General features: G+C 42.9%; 1 protein-coding gene across 1 annotated transcript in view; it reads right to left on the bottom strand.

The window, feature by feature from the left end:
• Positions 1–5,153, bottom strand: part of ADAMTS17 (ADAM metallopeptidase with thrombospondin type 1 motif 17) — a 153,033-nt gene extending 147,880 nt beyond the window's left edge. Inside the window, exons 1-2 of the mRNA XM_063314162.1 lie at positions 4,954–5,153; positions 1,171–1,538 (exon numbers count right to left, since the gene is read on the bottom strand). Of these exons, the coding sequence (XP_063170232.1) occupies positions 1,171–1,538; positions 4,954–5,038 (453 nt within the window). The 5' untranslated portion in view covers positions 5,039–5,153. The remainder of the gene's footprint in view (positions 1–1,170; positions 1,539–4,953) is intronic.
• Between the last annotated feature and the right edge of the window lie 10,604 nt (positions 5,154–15,757).

The raw sequence follows: 15,757 nt of genomic DNA, 5'->3' as shown, positions 1-15,757 counted from the left end.
CAAAAGGGGAAACAGCAGAATCACCTCTAAGCCCCAAGAAACTTTTGGTGGTGAGCTCCACTTCTAACATCAATCATGGGGCTGCTGGGATTCCATTATCTGGTTGCAGGTGCTCACCTAGGGCAGAACATATATCTCTGTTCTTAAGCTCTGTCATCTTTCCTAACTAAATCCCACTCAGCTTTTATCCCAAAGGGCAAATAAGGCACATAGTATAGGTAGGGAAAGGACAGGGAGGGTCCTACATAGAATCATAATGTAAGGGCTAGAAGTGACCTTAGAAATCATCTCGTCCAACCTCCAGCTCAGTGCAGGAATGCACTACCACACCATCCCTTCCAGAAAGACTTCCAGCCTCTGAAATATTTCCAGTGGAGAAGAATTCACCATTCATCCCTGAGAGAGCCTTTTCCATCACTGAACAGAGAAAATTTTAAATGGCACACACCAAAACTTTTCTGCCCTCCTGCATATTCTGTAATGTCCCATATATCTATCTTTATTATAGACAAAAGAAGCCACTATAGACCCAGGAACTGATGTTCAGAAGTGTCTTTACAGGGGAGGAAAGAGCAAATCCCCCCTTCTTGGTGGAGATGGGCAGTAATAGAAGTTTGAAAAAAATAAATAAATAAAGACAACTGGCTAATCTAGGATTAAACTCACTGAACTACATCTCTCAGATTGACTGGGGAAACCCACAAAAATTATCCTATGCTGTAGCAGCACATGCATCTGTGCCTAGGCAAAATGGCACCATTTGCATAAAGAGTATTATCCACTGGGTTAGAAAATTCTAAAGTTTGCCAAAGAAAAGAGAGAGAATTCCTAAACCACTTAATGGAAATTGACCATGGCCACTAACATGCTCAGTTTTCATTCAATACTTTGGGATATCTCTTTCTGCTTCTCTTTGTGCCTCCTGGCTGGTTGGTGAGGATCCTGAACAGGAGTCTCTGTTTCAGTATCTGACTGCAAGTCCCCACTGTTTTGCTAACAGAAATATGGAACTTTTGTGCCTAATGAGATGAACCTCACTTCTCCCCAGCCTTCCTCCTCATTCCCTTGATTCCTGGTCTCTATCCTACATACCTCCACACTCTGCCAACCTGTGCCTTCCTCCACCCCCCACCCCCACCCCAACAACCGCAGGCTGGTGCAGATAACTACCAGTCCACCACAGGTGCTGAGCGAAGCAAAAGAGTCGTGACTGTGGTTTAGCACGTGGCCCGTGTAGAAGCAGAGCTGGTCTACAGCCTGATGTCGGTGGCTGCTTTGGCTCCGGCTGATTTCTTCTACGGAGAACCCAGGGGCCAAAAACTGGTCATTGTGGTAGAGCATCAGGTAGAGATCAGAGCTAGGATGAGGCCCAGTGCCTATGGGGAGGCGAATGAGCAGTCTGGCAGCTTCTTCCTCCAACTGTAGGGGCGCAGACCGTCGCCTCCGGGCCTCATCAGGGCCGCTCTTTCGGGGTTGCAGAAAATGGACCCTGTCAAGAGGAACCTGCTCCGGAATCACCACGGCCAGTTCTGCAACAGCTGTGAAGGACAAAGAGAAAGAAGGGCTGATATCAGAAAGCATCCAGCTACCCCAACTCCCACAATTAATGCAACCATATTCATTCTTCCTCTAATTTGTTAACATTCAGAGCTCAGTAGGAACCAGAACTTATCTCAGCTGGACCCCAGAACTTCTTGTCAGAGCCCCAGATCCAGGCTGGAGACGGAGCCCCTGAGTAGATAGAGATGATGGGTTCACACAACACACTGAACCCTCAAGCCCATTACCCAAACACAACAGCTGTGTTCACATAACATGCTGTGCCCAAATAGGCCAACCACATAATGCCTTCCCACAATGGCCTAGTTCACACAACACCATGCTGCACCATAAACTCCCCATCGTCCTTTTAGACTAGCCTAATATGTTGTATAATTAAATCAAATTTTTATTAAGGTCACAGACCAGCATACTGTAAATATGTTGGATAACTGCAGAGAAAGTTATGAGGCCGAGACAGCAGGCTTTGGAGTCAATCCCTTGCTGACGTGACTTGCCCTAACATGCTTTGTTTCTTCTTCTTTAGAGCCACTGGATGGACATGTGCTAACCAATGCTAATTTTTACTGTCTTCCTCTACATGTAATATCCATGATTTTTGAAAGCCTACAGCCAAGTGAAAGCAGAGTAAGTCCCTGAAGGGTAAACCTTTAGTTTTAGATATTAATTAATGAATTAATTAATTGCTGGCAGGTACTTGAAAACAAGAACTAGATTGGTATAGTGGTTAAAGCCACTGGGCTAGAACCAGGGGACCATGAGTTTGAGTCCTGCTTTAGGTGCCCAGCCAGCTGGGTGACCTTAGGCCAGTGCTTCTCCCCCAGCCCTAGAAAAAAAAAATACAATGGCAAACCACTTCCAGAAAATCTTGCCAAGAAAACTGCAGGGACTTGGCCATGTAGTTACTAGGATCCAAGATTGATTTGAAAATGTGTGTGCGCCTTCTCACACACATTTGAGAACAGTGGCTTTATCAAAGTGCAAGTCTCCTCAAGTAAAGCATGAATCCTCATAACCACATGGATACATCCATGCTGTTTTATTGGCAACAATATGGAAGCAGTTTGCTTTTCCCGTCTTCCAGAGTATGAGAGTACACGTATGTGCATGCATTTACTTCCCTGTCTAGACCCCCAGGGGCCACGACAACCCAGTGTGCAAACTGTGTACCACACAAGGGCAACGCATGGGGAGGGTGCCAGTTGCAAGATAGAAGTAAATTTCAAAAGCTGCGCAGCCTGGTTATATAGGAGACTGCCTGAGAAAGAGGGGATAGATTATTTTGAATATTAAAAAAAATGGTTGGGATGCACTAAGTGGAATCCTACACAAGGGTGCCTTGTATGCCAACAGTGGCCATGTAGAGCGTCATCCTGGGCTTTCTAGAGACCTTCCATCCGAATATCTTCCAGCTCTGACCCTCCTTACTTCTTATGAGACCAGCTAGATCTTGCTATCCTACAATTATCCGCAAACACGATGGAACCCAACAGCACACTGTGCAACTTTACAGCTAAAGATTACTCAGGTATACAGACACACATATATATTTCTCAACTTCAAATGCTCAGGGCAAGAGTAAGCACTGAGGTGTGGGAGGCTTCCTAGAAGCATGTAGCTGCTGGCAGGAAAGGAAAGGAAAGGAAAGGAAAGGAAAGGAAAGGAAAGGAAAGGAAAGGAAAGGAAAGGAAAGGAAAGGAAAGGAAGGGAAGGGAAGGGAAGGGAAGGGAAGGGAAGGGAAGGGAAAGGAGAGGAAAGGAGAGGAAAGGAGAGGAAAGGAGAGGAAAGGAAAGGAAAGGAAAGGAAAGGAAAGGAAAGGAAGGGAAAGGAGAGGAAAGGAGAGGAGAGGAAAGGAAAGGAAAGGAAAGGAAGGGAAGGGAAAGGAGAGGAAAGGAAAAGAAAGGAAGGGAAAGGAAAGGAAAGGAAAGGAAGGGAAAGGAAGGGAAGGGAAGGGAAGGGAAAGGAGAGGAAAGGAAAGGAAATGCTGGAATAGAAAAGCCTTAAAGGCAACTGATTATCTATCTGGCTTGCAAGCCTGTTAAATCTTGGGGGGGGGGGGGTATTTTTTTGTTTTTGCAAAGCATCCCAGTTTGGGAAAACTTTGGAGATCTCAGAATTGCTTTTTAACAACCAACAACAACTGTACCCTGCACGCTCTCCAAAGGCCTTTGGATGTGGTCAACTGCTTTGGTTCCCGGACCCTCTGGACAGGGGACTCTTATCGAACCTGCTCCTGTTACTGTCGTTAAGGTCCCTTGAGTCCATCTTGATCCTGGCGACTACATGGATGGGTCCTGGCAGTTTTCTTGGCAACATTTCAGAAGTGGTCAGCCACTGCCTTTTTTTCAGGATGTTTTTTTGACTTCCCAGCCTGAAAAAAAGCACTGGCCCAAAGTCATCCAGCTGGTTTCCATGCCTGGGGCAGGACTAGAACACCACTAATCCATTATACCAAACGAGCCCTCTTCTACCGATATTCAGATACCTCCAGGGCAGCTTTCCCCAAATTCTGGAATTCCTCCACAATAGATGAGGCTGGAGGAAAACAGGTGGAGAGTCATGGGACGTGTAGTCCAGCTGAGAAGCACCCCTCTCTGGTCTTGCCTTATTTCCCTAAGCCAAGGTCCTCATTCCTACCAAGCCTCCTTGGAAATGTCGAGCAGGCAGCCCCCAAAGAGGAAGGCTGTGTCTTTTTACCCACACACACACCAACCACTTTTTAGCACGGCACGTTGTGCCAACCCAGCCCGTGGAGTTAAACGATGAATCCTGGGAACTCGGAAAACGGGGCTCCTTCAGCTAATCACGATCCTGACCCGCGAATCGTGAGAAGAGAGCCTTGGTAGGGGCGGTTTTAACTTTTCCATTTTGCAGCAGAAGAGAATGGAAGAGGCGACACCCCATCCACAGGTAGCGTTACTTCAGACCCCACGCGCGCAGAGGGACGGCGAATGAGAAGCGCGTCGCAGAACCACCTTTGCGCCCATCCCGCATTCTCACTAGAAGCCGAGGCACCGAAGAGCGGGAAGGGAAGGGGCAGATTTAAAGCGCTCCGCTCGCCGCCTCTAATTCTGCAAAGCAGGATATACAAATCTGGAAATAGAGACATCCTTTGGGGATAAGGGAAAGAAATGGGACCCCAGCCCTACAGCAGAAGGGGTGGGGGACGGAAGAAGATACCGAAGGCAGGCGCAGGCAGCTTGGCTTTGCAAAATCCCGCATCTTGTTAGCTTTGCAAAAAAAAAAAAAAGGGGGGGTGTCATCTTTTAATACTTTGCGTTTTACAAACAAGCCCCGTGCAATTTCCCCCTTCCCGAGGGCCGAGGCCACCAAGATGCGCCGGGGGGGAGGGGACGGAGAGGGAGGAAGAAGCGCCGCCGAGAGTCCCCCTACCTGTCTCGGGACCCGGCTGGCCAAGGAGGAGCAGCGCAGCGAACAGAGCGGGCGAGGTAAAGAACAGGAAGGGGCCGTCAAACATTTTATTGCAGCCGAGGGGCCCCAGGACTGGGCTGCAAATGCCGGGAGCGGGAGGGAAGGGCCGTAGACGGCGGCAGCGGCGGCGGCAGCAACTCGGTCCCGACTTGCCGCGAAGCCCTCCCAGACTTCGGAAAAAAATAATTAGCGCTACAGACAAACTCAACGTGCTTTACAAAAAGGGAGGAGAGGAGAGCAGAGGAAAAAGTGGGGGGGGGAGAACGCGGGGGGAGCATCCCCTCCCGACTTTGGACGCAGGTGCTGATTGGAGCTTAATCTCCCGGAGCTACACCTCCTGCCCGCTGATTGGCCGTCGGAATTAACACAGTCGGGTAAATAGCGAGGTTGTAAAATGAGATGCAGTACACGTGGGTGGCGGGTGAAGGCCGAGGGACGGCAGCAGGGGGCGCTCGGGAGGCGGAGGCGGCTTGATGGGGATGGCGAGCCGCGCAAACCCGGGCTGTTCTCAGCACCATCGCTGGGTTCTGGCTTGTCTTCAAACCTTCACTTGATCTGCAGAGATTCAGCAGGTGAAGAGACCCACATTATACCTGGGGCATTTTTTTTCTGCCTGGACTTGGGAGCCATGGGTTGCTTAATTCCATTATTTAATTCAATAAAGTGATTTACTGAATAAGACATAATTGGCTTGGTTCCCAAGGGCTATCTTTTTGCAGTATGCTGTTTAATCATGGTTTGTTGGATTAACCCAGTTTATTATGTGAATACAACACACTGAATGAACCACGAAGGAGCCAACTGTATTTTAGCTGAGTGTTTTCATCCTCTACAGGTATGATGAGTTGATGGTGCTGTGTGAACCCTGAAATTTGGGTTCATGCAGCAAACTGTGTTAGGATATCCATCAATAAGTGTGCTGAGTGAACACGTTGTTTATTCATTCAGTCGCTTCCGACTCTTCGTGACTTCATGGACCAGCCCACGCCAGAGCTTCCTGTCGGTCGTCAACACCCCCAGCTCCCCCAGGGACGAGTCCGTCACCTCTAGAATATCATCCATCCACCTTGCCCTTGGTCGGCCCCTCTTCCTTTTGCCCTCCACTCTCCCTACCACCAGCATCTTCTCCAGGGTGTCCCGTCTTCTCATTATGCGGCCAAAGTATTTCAGTTTTGCCTTTAATATCATTCCCTCAAGTGAGCAGTCTGGCTTGATTTCCTGGAGGATGGACTGGTTTGATCTTCTTGCAGTCCAAGGCACTCTCAGAATTTTCCTCCAACACCACAGTTCAAAAGCATCAATCTTCCTTCTCTCAGCCTTCCTTATGGTCCAGCTCTCGCAGCCATATGTTACTACAGGGAACACCATTGCTTTAACTATGCGGGCCTTTGTTGTCAGTGTGATGTCTCTGCTCTTAACTATTTTATCGAGATTTGTCATTGCTCTTCTCCCAAGGATTAAGCGTCTTCTGATTTCCTGACTGCAGTCAGCATCTGCAGTAATCTTTGCACCTAGAAATACAAAGTCTTTCACTGCTTCTACATTTTCTCCCTCTATTTGCCAGTTATCAATCAAGCTGGTTGCCATAATCTTGGTTTTTTTGAGGTTTAGTTGCAAGCCAGCTTTTGCACTTTCTTCTTTCACCATCATAAGGCTCCTCAGTTCCTCTTCGCTTTCAGCCATCATGAGTGAACACAGTCTGGAAGTAAACCTGAATAGCTTTCCAAGGTATGGAGAGGCAGTGATAGGCAAGTGGTTTAGAAGTTTGTCTGTTGAACTCTTCACCCTAGTTGCTGAATAAGCCACAACTGCTGGGTTTATATGTTGAATTAAACCAGCCTGCCCTAACCAGATGCCTTCTAGCTATATTAAACTGCAACTTATCTGGAGGGCATAAAGTGAGGAAATGCTGCTCTAAACCTTAAACAGATGACTTGCAAAGCACCAAGACCAGCCACATTATCGCTTACTCCAGTGCATGAAATTGGCCACTGTGGTAAATGATTAGCAGGCCACACTGGCTTCCTCAGTAAATTTTAATTTAGTGCAGTGTTTGATCCATCCACTACTTGCATATGGAAAGCTTTCCAAGGCCTGTAAGTGTGGAGAAACTGGTGTGAGGATTTATGCAAGAAAGGCACAGCTCTGCCTTGGAGCTAGAGAAGGTTAATTACACAGGAGCCCTGTTAGAATGAAAAGATGGCCACTTGGCTGGGGTGCTGTTAGATCTGCCTCGTTCCAGCTAGCCCTTCCAGCTGGGAGCTAAGTGCTTTTTCCAGCTTAGCAAATTTTACAGGTTCATGGTGCTCACTGATTCAGTGTGTCCTGCAAAAGCAGAAAGCTGGATAAGCCATGCTTTGGCTAATCGTGAATCAGCACATCAGACAAATGTAGCCCCTGACATGCTGGGAGGAGGTTCACCCCACCAATGACCACATCATCCAGCCAAATGGCATGGCCTGCTTCTCCTTTCACTGGCCCAGACAACTGGCTACACGCCCAACATTTTTTTGTCCTCACTCTGCAAAGTCACCCCCATCAGACCTAGCTTTGGAATCTCTTTGGAATGCTTGAGTCTTCTTCCATTTGTAAGTGGCTGGCTTTTTTTTTTAAAGAAACATCGTCTTCCTCTGCTCCTTTTCCAATTTTTATTCTATTCTTCCCCCTTTTCTTGAAATACCCCCAAGAGAAGCCAAGTTTTGCAGCTATTATTGCAAAATTAATAACAGTTCTGAGCCATTGGACATACGTTATAAACATCTTTGCAAGAAGAAGCCCTTTGGCTTTTGGAGAATTAACTTGGATGGTAATTAAAGTACTTTCCTTTACATCCCTTCTGCTCTAGATAGCATCATTGGCTTCCTCTCAAAGGGGTATATACATTCTATTGTACTTGTGACAGTGATGCTTTCAAAACGGACTGGCTGAGTTGCTGTCTGTGCCTAGGAGGGAAGAGAAAGTGGACAGCTTGGCAGAGATTAAAATCTTGCATAGAACTCCACAGGCAGTGGATGACTGGTCACATAAGGGCTGAATTCACAGAACATGCTCGACCCTAGTTAACAAAACACAATTGCTGTGTTCACATAACATGCCACACCTCAGCCAGTACATCATAATTTAATTGAATATGATGGCTTAATTCATGCAACGTATTGAAACAATGGCTGGGTTCCCACAACTTCATGAACCAGAACCTAGACTAGCATGTTGGATGAACCTAGCCAAAAAGTCTTCCTGGGAAGAAGAAAAACAAAAGAGAAAATGTCTAGAGGTAAAATGGGTAGAGAAACAGTGACTTGAGGGAAAGAAGAAAAGGCTTGTGGGAGAGGATGGAAGGAGGAGGAAAATAGTGGCTGAAGGCTGAACAGATCATGCTAAACTTTCTTTGGGTTTAGCTCAGCATTCAATCCTAGCCAACTGTGCTTCATTCAATATCTCACAGTCAAACAAACCCAGGATTAAGCCCTGCATTAATCAGGTCACAGTACTGACACAGGAAGAAAGTAAGTGGAGACTAGATACAGAAATGCTACCCTTAAAGCTGTTCTAAAAGTTTTCAAATATGCTTTCACACCTGTAACAACTAGAAATAATATTTGTTTAAATAAATATGTTCAATTGTAATTTTTTTTTAAAAAAAAAACCCGGTAATGCTGAATTCTGCATCCTTTCCTGGAGTGCCCAGAATTGCTTGGGTTTCATGATAGCATGAATAACACAAATTATAAATTTGATTGTTCAGTTATACTAGGCAAAACAGTCAATATGTGCTTTGGAAGAGTTAAGTTTATTTAATCTTCCAATTTTATTGATTTGTGATGCATTAAAGCACTGTTTCTCAACTATGTGCTTTCCAAGTGTGTTGAATTTCAGCTCTCCTAAACCCCAGCCAGAATATATTTGGGAAAGGCTGTTTTAAAAGCTTGTCTCCATACTGACTGGATTTGCACAACACTAAACTAAAATGTGATAAGTAGTTTGTTGTTTAGGATGCTGTATGAACCCAGCCAGCCTGGTTAGTTTTATGGTTCAAAGTGTTGTGCAGAATCAGGCAACTGAGTTAATTCAACTATAGTTCAATTAAAGTGTAGGAAGACCAGGAGCAGGGGGTCAAAATAATCAAGATGGTGGCCACAATTACATGATCAAAAGCCTATCTCTTGTTTATGGGCAACATATGTAAAAAGGGAGTATGGTTTAGACTGTCTGGCCATGGCTGCCATGTTGACTTTTTGGCCTTCCCCTATGGACACTGGTGAAGATGGCCATTGAGTTAAACCTGGTTCAGACCTAAGTATCTGTCATGGCTGAAGACTGTGCCTTTTGAAGGTTCTACCAATTTTTATATAAAACAAACAGATATTTGCAAAACTATATTTTTAGAGGTTTTATAAATTTTAGGGATCTTTGGCAAAGCTGGGAGAGAGAGTTAAATCTGAGAGAGTTACGTGTTGATGCCTGTGGTATAATAAAGCTGCCTCCGCCAAGTCAAGGTCCATATGATTTCTGGACTTGGCCAAGGTATTCTGAGGCAGAATATTTCATTAGCAACTCTCTTTGGGGTAGATAGAAATACATACACATAAATGTTAGCTGTGATTTTTGGCTTTTTCACAATACTCAAAAGCAGCTATTTAGCTGGGGCAGTTCTTATTAAACCAATATCACACAGCTTAAAATTTATAGGTTAATACTATCTGCAATGCAGACCAAGTTCTTGCTGGTAACTTCAAAATTAAGAAGGACACATGGAGAGAGGAAGAATTGTTCATTGATGATATTAGGGGGGGAAAAGAATATTCCTTGTTCAATTATTTGTATAGGGGGCTGGGCAATGTTCGATCCTAAAGCCACGTAATTTCAAAATTCCCCTGTAAAAAAATAGCTCAAGATCTGAGCTGTCTGCCCCTTCCCTCCCATGCCAGGAGAACAAGAGAGAAAAGGGGCACCAGAAAAAGAGTGTTCATGTTGGGATGTAGCCAAGCCAATCATGGATTTCACCACTGCCCCCCATTGTCATGCAGTCCCTACTGAATCACCTGGAATATCAATAGAGAAAAGGCATTTGCCTTGATCGACTTAAACTTTTAAAGCTTCCTTGGCATAAACCCTCAATCTTTTGGAGCACATAACACTTACTCCTAAAAGCCACGGCATGGGTACCTGGAAAAGCATTCTAAGTTTTGGCTACAGGTTTCCTCTTTACATTCAACAAGTAAAACCACATGGATCTATTTAGAGTCTTTGCTGGAATAGCAGAATCTGCTAGACACTCCTTTAGTTTTACCTTTGTACTTCCCAGAACTGAATTAAATCTATCTGCAGACATTCAGGACCTCTACACTTTGATCTCAAGAAATGAGACACTTCCTTCTCTATACAGGCAAGCAAAAGATTACCAGGCAGAGCAGCGCTGAACTCAGAGTAAAAAAATATTTCTGAATGGATCGTTTCTGCCGTTTTAATTCTGCACAATCTCAAGTTCTTGGTTCAAAATACCCTATGCAAGACCCAAGGGAATTCACGCAGAATAACAAACATTGTCCATAGTATATCATGACTCACTTGATTTAGACTGGGCTTTCTTACATGGGCTCAGGACAGTGTGTGTATATCCCTTCCATTTTTCTCCCTATAGCAACCATCAGTGAAATGGATAAGGCTGTGGGGTCATGACTCTTGGAGGTCATGCAGGGAGCTTCCTTGGTGAAATTGTCTCTGGTTTTACATCATTATACCACATAACATCCAAGCCAGTGTTCATTTCATTATGGCTTATAAAAGGAATTGCCATTGCCCACGTCCACACTGCATTTTAAACCAGGAACTGTAGTCTACATAAGAGCAAGTTTGGTGTCATGGTTAAGGCATCAGGCTAGAAACCGAGAGACTGTGAGTTCTAGTCCTGCCTTAAGCACAAAGCCAGCTGGGTGACCTTGGGCCAGTCACTTTCTTTCAGCCCCAGGGAAAAGGCAATGGCAAACCACTTCTGAAAAAACTTGCCAAGAAAACTGCAGGAACTTGTTCAGGTAGTCTCCAAGAATCAGACACGATTGAACAGAGAAAAAAAGTTTTCATACACATAATTATTGCTGGGTTCATATAATACACAAATCATATCCCACTATGTCTAGAGTGTTGTGTGAACTCAGGCACCTGATTGAATTGAGTTTTCATTGTTTGCTTTTGCATAAAAGGCTGAGATACCAAACAGACTATAAACACACAGTGGAATATAGCAAAGGGCAAAAGGCAATTGCTTTAATGTAAGGGGGCCTCAAGGAAAAGGAACCGAAGATCAGGACAGAAAGGGAGACATCGAGGTCTTACCCTTACCCACCCACTCTGTTGGTGATTTAATACAAAGCAAAGGGGAGATGTCTTCCAATCATCTTCAGGAGTCATTCCATAACTTCCCATGCAGAGTAATGTAACTCTACTACCACCTGGTGATCATTTTCAGCAATACTAAATCATTTACTAAGAAGGACAGGTGGCTTCCTAATGGTAAGAGTCATTCTGCTCTGGGATTTATACTTCCCCAGGAAGGAACCAGGTTCCCCTTTACTGGATGCATTTAAGCAGAGGTTTGACAGACACTTGTCAAGGATGCTCTGATTTGGATTCCTTGCTGAGCAGGAGCTAGATTTGATGGACACTGTGGCATCTTCTGGTTGCCATGATTTATTAATTCATCTTATGAGTTATGATGGTGGCAGCAATTGAATATTGTGCCAGTGAGCATGTCTGAAAAAATAGTGGGCGGGTCTAGCACAACATAGTGGTGCCAATCTTGATTCTCTTGGGAGACAGTTTCATCACTGGAATGTTCTTCACTAAAAGGTCTCACTTTCACTGCCCACTAATCTATCCCTTAGCGGTGGTAAGAAATATAACTGGGTTTTTACTCATTATTATAAATTATAAGGAGGTACATAAGTTGGAGGCTGTCCGTGAGATATTTATCCCAAACCTTTTAGAGCTCTGTAGGATAAAAAAGTTTATTGCTCATTCTTAAAACAGCTCAGTTTTAAGGGTAATTGCTCAGTTTGTTGTGCATTTGTTCTCAGAGTCACAAGGACTAAACCCAATTAATTGGCATCTGAAAATCTGCAGCTGGTGAAACTGGGCCACGGAGTCATGAGCTAGGTTCACACATCACAAGAAGCCATAATGCTTGTTTTTTGGCTTGGCATGTTTTGTGAACCCAGCCAGTTATGGTTGACTTCACAAACTGTGGTTTGCATTAGGCTAACCAGCCTTAGCATCAAAAGCCAACACTGACCAATTGCAGTAATGTAAGCTCTCTGCTTAATCCAGGTTGCTAAACAGTTAAAGAGTAATTAAGCACTGTACTTGAGCACTGTTAAGAAATAGTACAACATAGCTGTATATTTCATACATACATACATACATACATACATATATATAAATAAAATTATATGGTATATAATTTTTATTAAAGATTTTTTAAAAAGGAAGATAAAACTAATATAAACAAATGTCTATAGAGGCAGCCACTCTTAAAATTAACTTCTGGGTCTATTGTTCAAAAATATCCTTCAATATGTCCAATGTTAAAATATTTCGCTTTGTTCTGTATTAGTAAGTCAAATTTAATTGTTCTTCTCCTTGGAATGAGAGAAGTTTAGTTCCTTCTAGTGTCCAGCCTTCAAAGTCTCATCCAATCATGTTTTTTTTAAAGAGAATTCAAAACAAAAGCATTTTCTCCTGGGAAGGATTCTTACGATTAATTCCAAAATCTTATTTCAAATCCATCTGGACCTTTGGTCCATTTGTAACTTTCCAAAGTCAAAGTTCTAATCACCATTTTGTTGTTTATTCTTGTGGTCTCCTCATGAGGAGCAACTGTCTGGAGCACTTCTGGGTGATCTCAAGTCCTCTCCTTGTCCGGAGAGGAATTACAAAGAGCGGGTCTACTCGCTGGCTCTTCATTTCACCATGGTTGTCAGCTCCACTGTATTCAGTTTGCCATTTCTTCCCTGGAAGTGATTTCTGATGGTATAAATCTTTTGATTTAAAAATGACAGCCTACAAGAATGATATGGAGAAAAATGCTGCACTGGACGTACAAAAGAAGCCAGCTGATGTCTTAATAATTAAAAGGTATATACAAATAACAAACCAAGAGAGTAACCTGGATAATTTTCCTATATTAGATTTACAAAAGAGGCTTGCTAAAGCTTTGAAAAATTTTGTGAGAAGGGACAAAGAAAAAATGAAAAGAAATCAAGTTCTAGGACATTATTTGAAGGAACTAAAGATCAAGACTGCTAGAAGCAAAAGGATTGTTAGAAACAATATTTATTTATTTACATTTCTATCACCACTCATCTCCCCCTAAAAGTTGGTTTATTTGATCAAGGTTAAAATAGATGTAACTTTTAATGGACTTGCAGATCAGGACTGAAATGACAAGGCTTTAAGGATTTATTTATAAATAAGAGATGAGATATGGGAAGAAGAGACCATTTGTTTTATTTTAAGAGAAGGTGATAAGTTACTAAAACTGTTTATACTTAGTGTGATGAAGAGGGAAGTCACTTCTTTCTTTCCTTTTTCTTTACTAGAGTCTTATTTTTTCTTTCTATTTTTTTTCTTCTTTTAGTTTGTATTACGTAGTTTTTCTTTTTAACTGTACATTTTAATAAAGTTACTATAAAAAAAGAATAAAAATCAAGACTATATAGTGAAAGCATAAGGCCTAGTGTAAACACAATGGCATCCAAAGTTGAAGAATCCAAGAAGAAAACAGGCTTGGCATTAGTGCAGTTCAAGCAGATGTCTTTAATCCTAATCTAGATGTTCCTGTCTAGTTTTGCAAATCTTCCATATAAATAGACCAACATATTTGGAGTACCACTTTGGTGTAGTGGTTAAAAGCCCTGGGAGACCATGAGTTTTAGTCCTGCCTTAGGGTGACTTGGGGACAATCACTCTCAGCCATAGGAAGAAGACAAACAATTTCCAAAAATGTTGCCAAATCCATGCAGTTGCAAGAAGTCAAGAGTGACTGGAAGACACACAGACACACAAAAGGATTCGGTGGAATTTCTTCAGTGAATACTTAAGGAGGAAGAATCTGAGGAGGAAGAATGAGTAGTAACTCATCTGGCAACCAACTGCCTTTCATTGCATGGCCCTTTCATCTTTGTCTCTGGAGCTATAAAATAGCATGACACACGACACGCCAGTCTCCAAGCTCAAAGTTGCAATCCTTTCTCCTCTTTCACAAACTTCATCCTGAATCCAAGAGGTCAGCTGGAGCTCCTCTGAGTCACAGCTGTCTCAGCTGGCTTCAGTGAGTTGCAGTTTAGTTCCTGAAAGGAAACTCAATTAAAACCTTTAAATAAGGATTTGGCCTTAGTTGGAAAATTTGGGCTCTCCAGATCCTGCTAAACTACATCGATCAATGATACCAAGGAATGTGAAGAGTTAAAAAAAATGTGTAAAAACTGGTTGCCAGACTGATAAACATTCAGGAGCTCATTATGTAAATCAGCTGCAAGCTGCACCATTATCTGTAAGAAGACCTGCCTTCTTGTCAGTTCATAAGAAAGCTCTTAGAAAAATTCTAAAATGTCTCTGCAGTAATAGAAATGGGGATATATTGGACCTAAATGGGAAATATTTTAGTTTCTATCATTCCTCTCAACCGATCACACTAAAGACAATTTTGTGATAATTGTGCTTGGACAAAGATCACTTTCAGCTTTAGCCAGCTGCCAAAAACCCTGTCAAGGTGAAGAGAGTGGCAGTTCAACAGGATTTGAAGGACAACAAGTTGCCCCCTTGCCTCACCCTATGTATCTCTCTTAATGTATCACTGAGTATACAATAGAATGGGAACACATTTATGTGAAAAGGTAGAATTTTCTGTCTTCCAAGTTGATATATTTCCTTGTTACTAGTTGACTTTTAGGATAGCTTTGACTAGACATCAACATTTTGGTTGAATATTATTAAATGTTTAGGAAACTTGTCTTGCCAGTAAGAGCACTTCAGCAGTGGAACTAATTACTCAGAGAGGTGGGTTTCTCTTCTCTGGATGTGGTCCAGCTGAAATTGAACAGCTATTTTTTATGGATGCCTTAATTTGGATTCCAAGAGGTGGTTAGAAGGTTGGACTTGATAGCTTCTCCAACACTGTTATTTCCAAGAAGGAAAAGAAGTGGATATTTACTATAGAAGAATAACAAATAGTAAAGTAAGAGCACTGAAACCAGAATTCACTTCTGTGCTTGGCAATTACATCTGACAATTACATCCAGGGCTCCACTGATAGAGATGAGATGAGAAAGAGCAGAATTGACAAAGCCTTCCTGTCTTTACTTCCAGTCCATCAATAAGCAGCCCGTTGATCAAATATGGTTAATGTTTCACTGAAGCAGATTCCAGCTGCATGAATTTTCCTTGTGAAAAACAGTTTGCTCTTCAGTAGAATCAGTATGAAGCCAGACTTCTCAAATCATATTAAAACATTATTAAAAACTTGTCCAAACTGTTTTAAGTCTTATCAAATTTTAAATGCACGAACAGTCGGAAATTGTTATATTCTAAATTCATTCCAATTCTTGAGCATTCAGAGCTTTCACAAAATAATTTCATCACATGCCCTCTAGGCAGGATATTACAAAGGAGGCTCTTTTTGAAAACCAAGCTCACTTCTAAATCTCCTGATTGGCAGTAAAATCAATCATGGACTTTGGTTTAGATGTTGATGTGAAAGTCTATATGGTGG

The sequence above is a fragment of the Candoia aspera genome, chromosome 13 (genome assembly GCF_035149785.1).
Source record: "Candoia aspera isolate rCanAsp1 chromosome 13, rCanAsp1.hap2, whole genome shotgun sequence".
Lineage (NCBI taxonomy): Eukaryota > Metazoa > Chordata > Lepidosauria > Squamata > Boidae > Candoia > Candoia aspera.
This window is presented reverse-complemented; position numbering and strand designations above follow the sequence as displayed.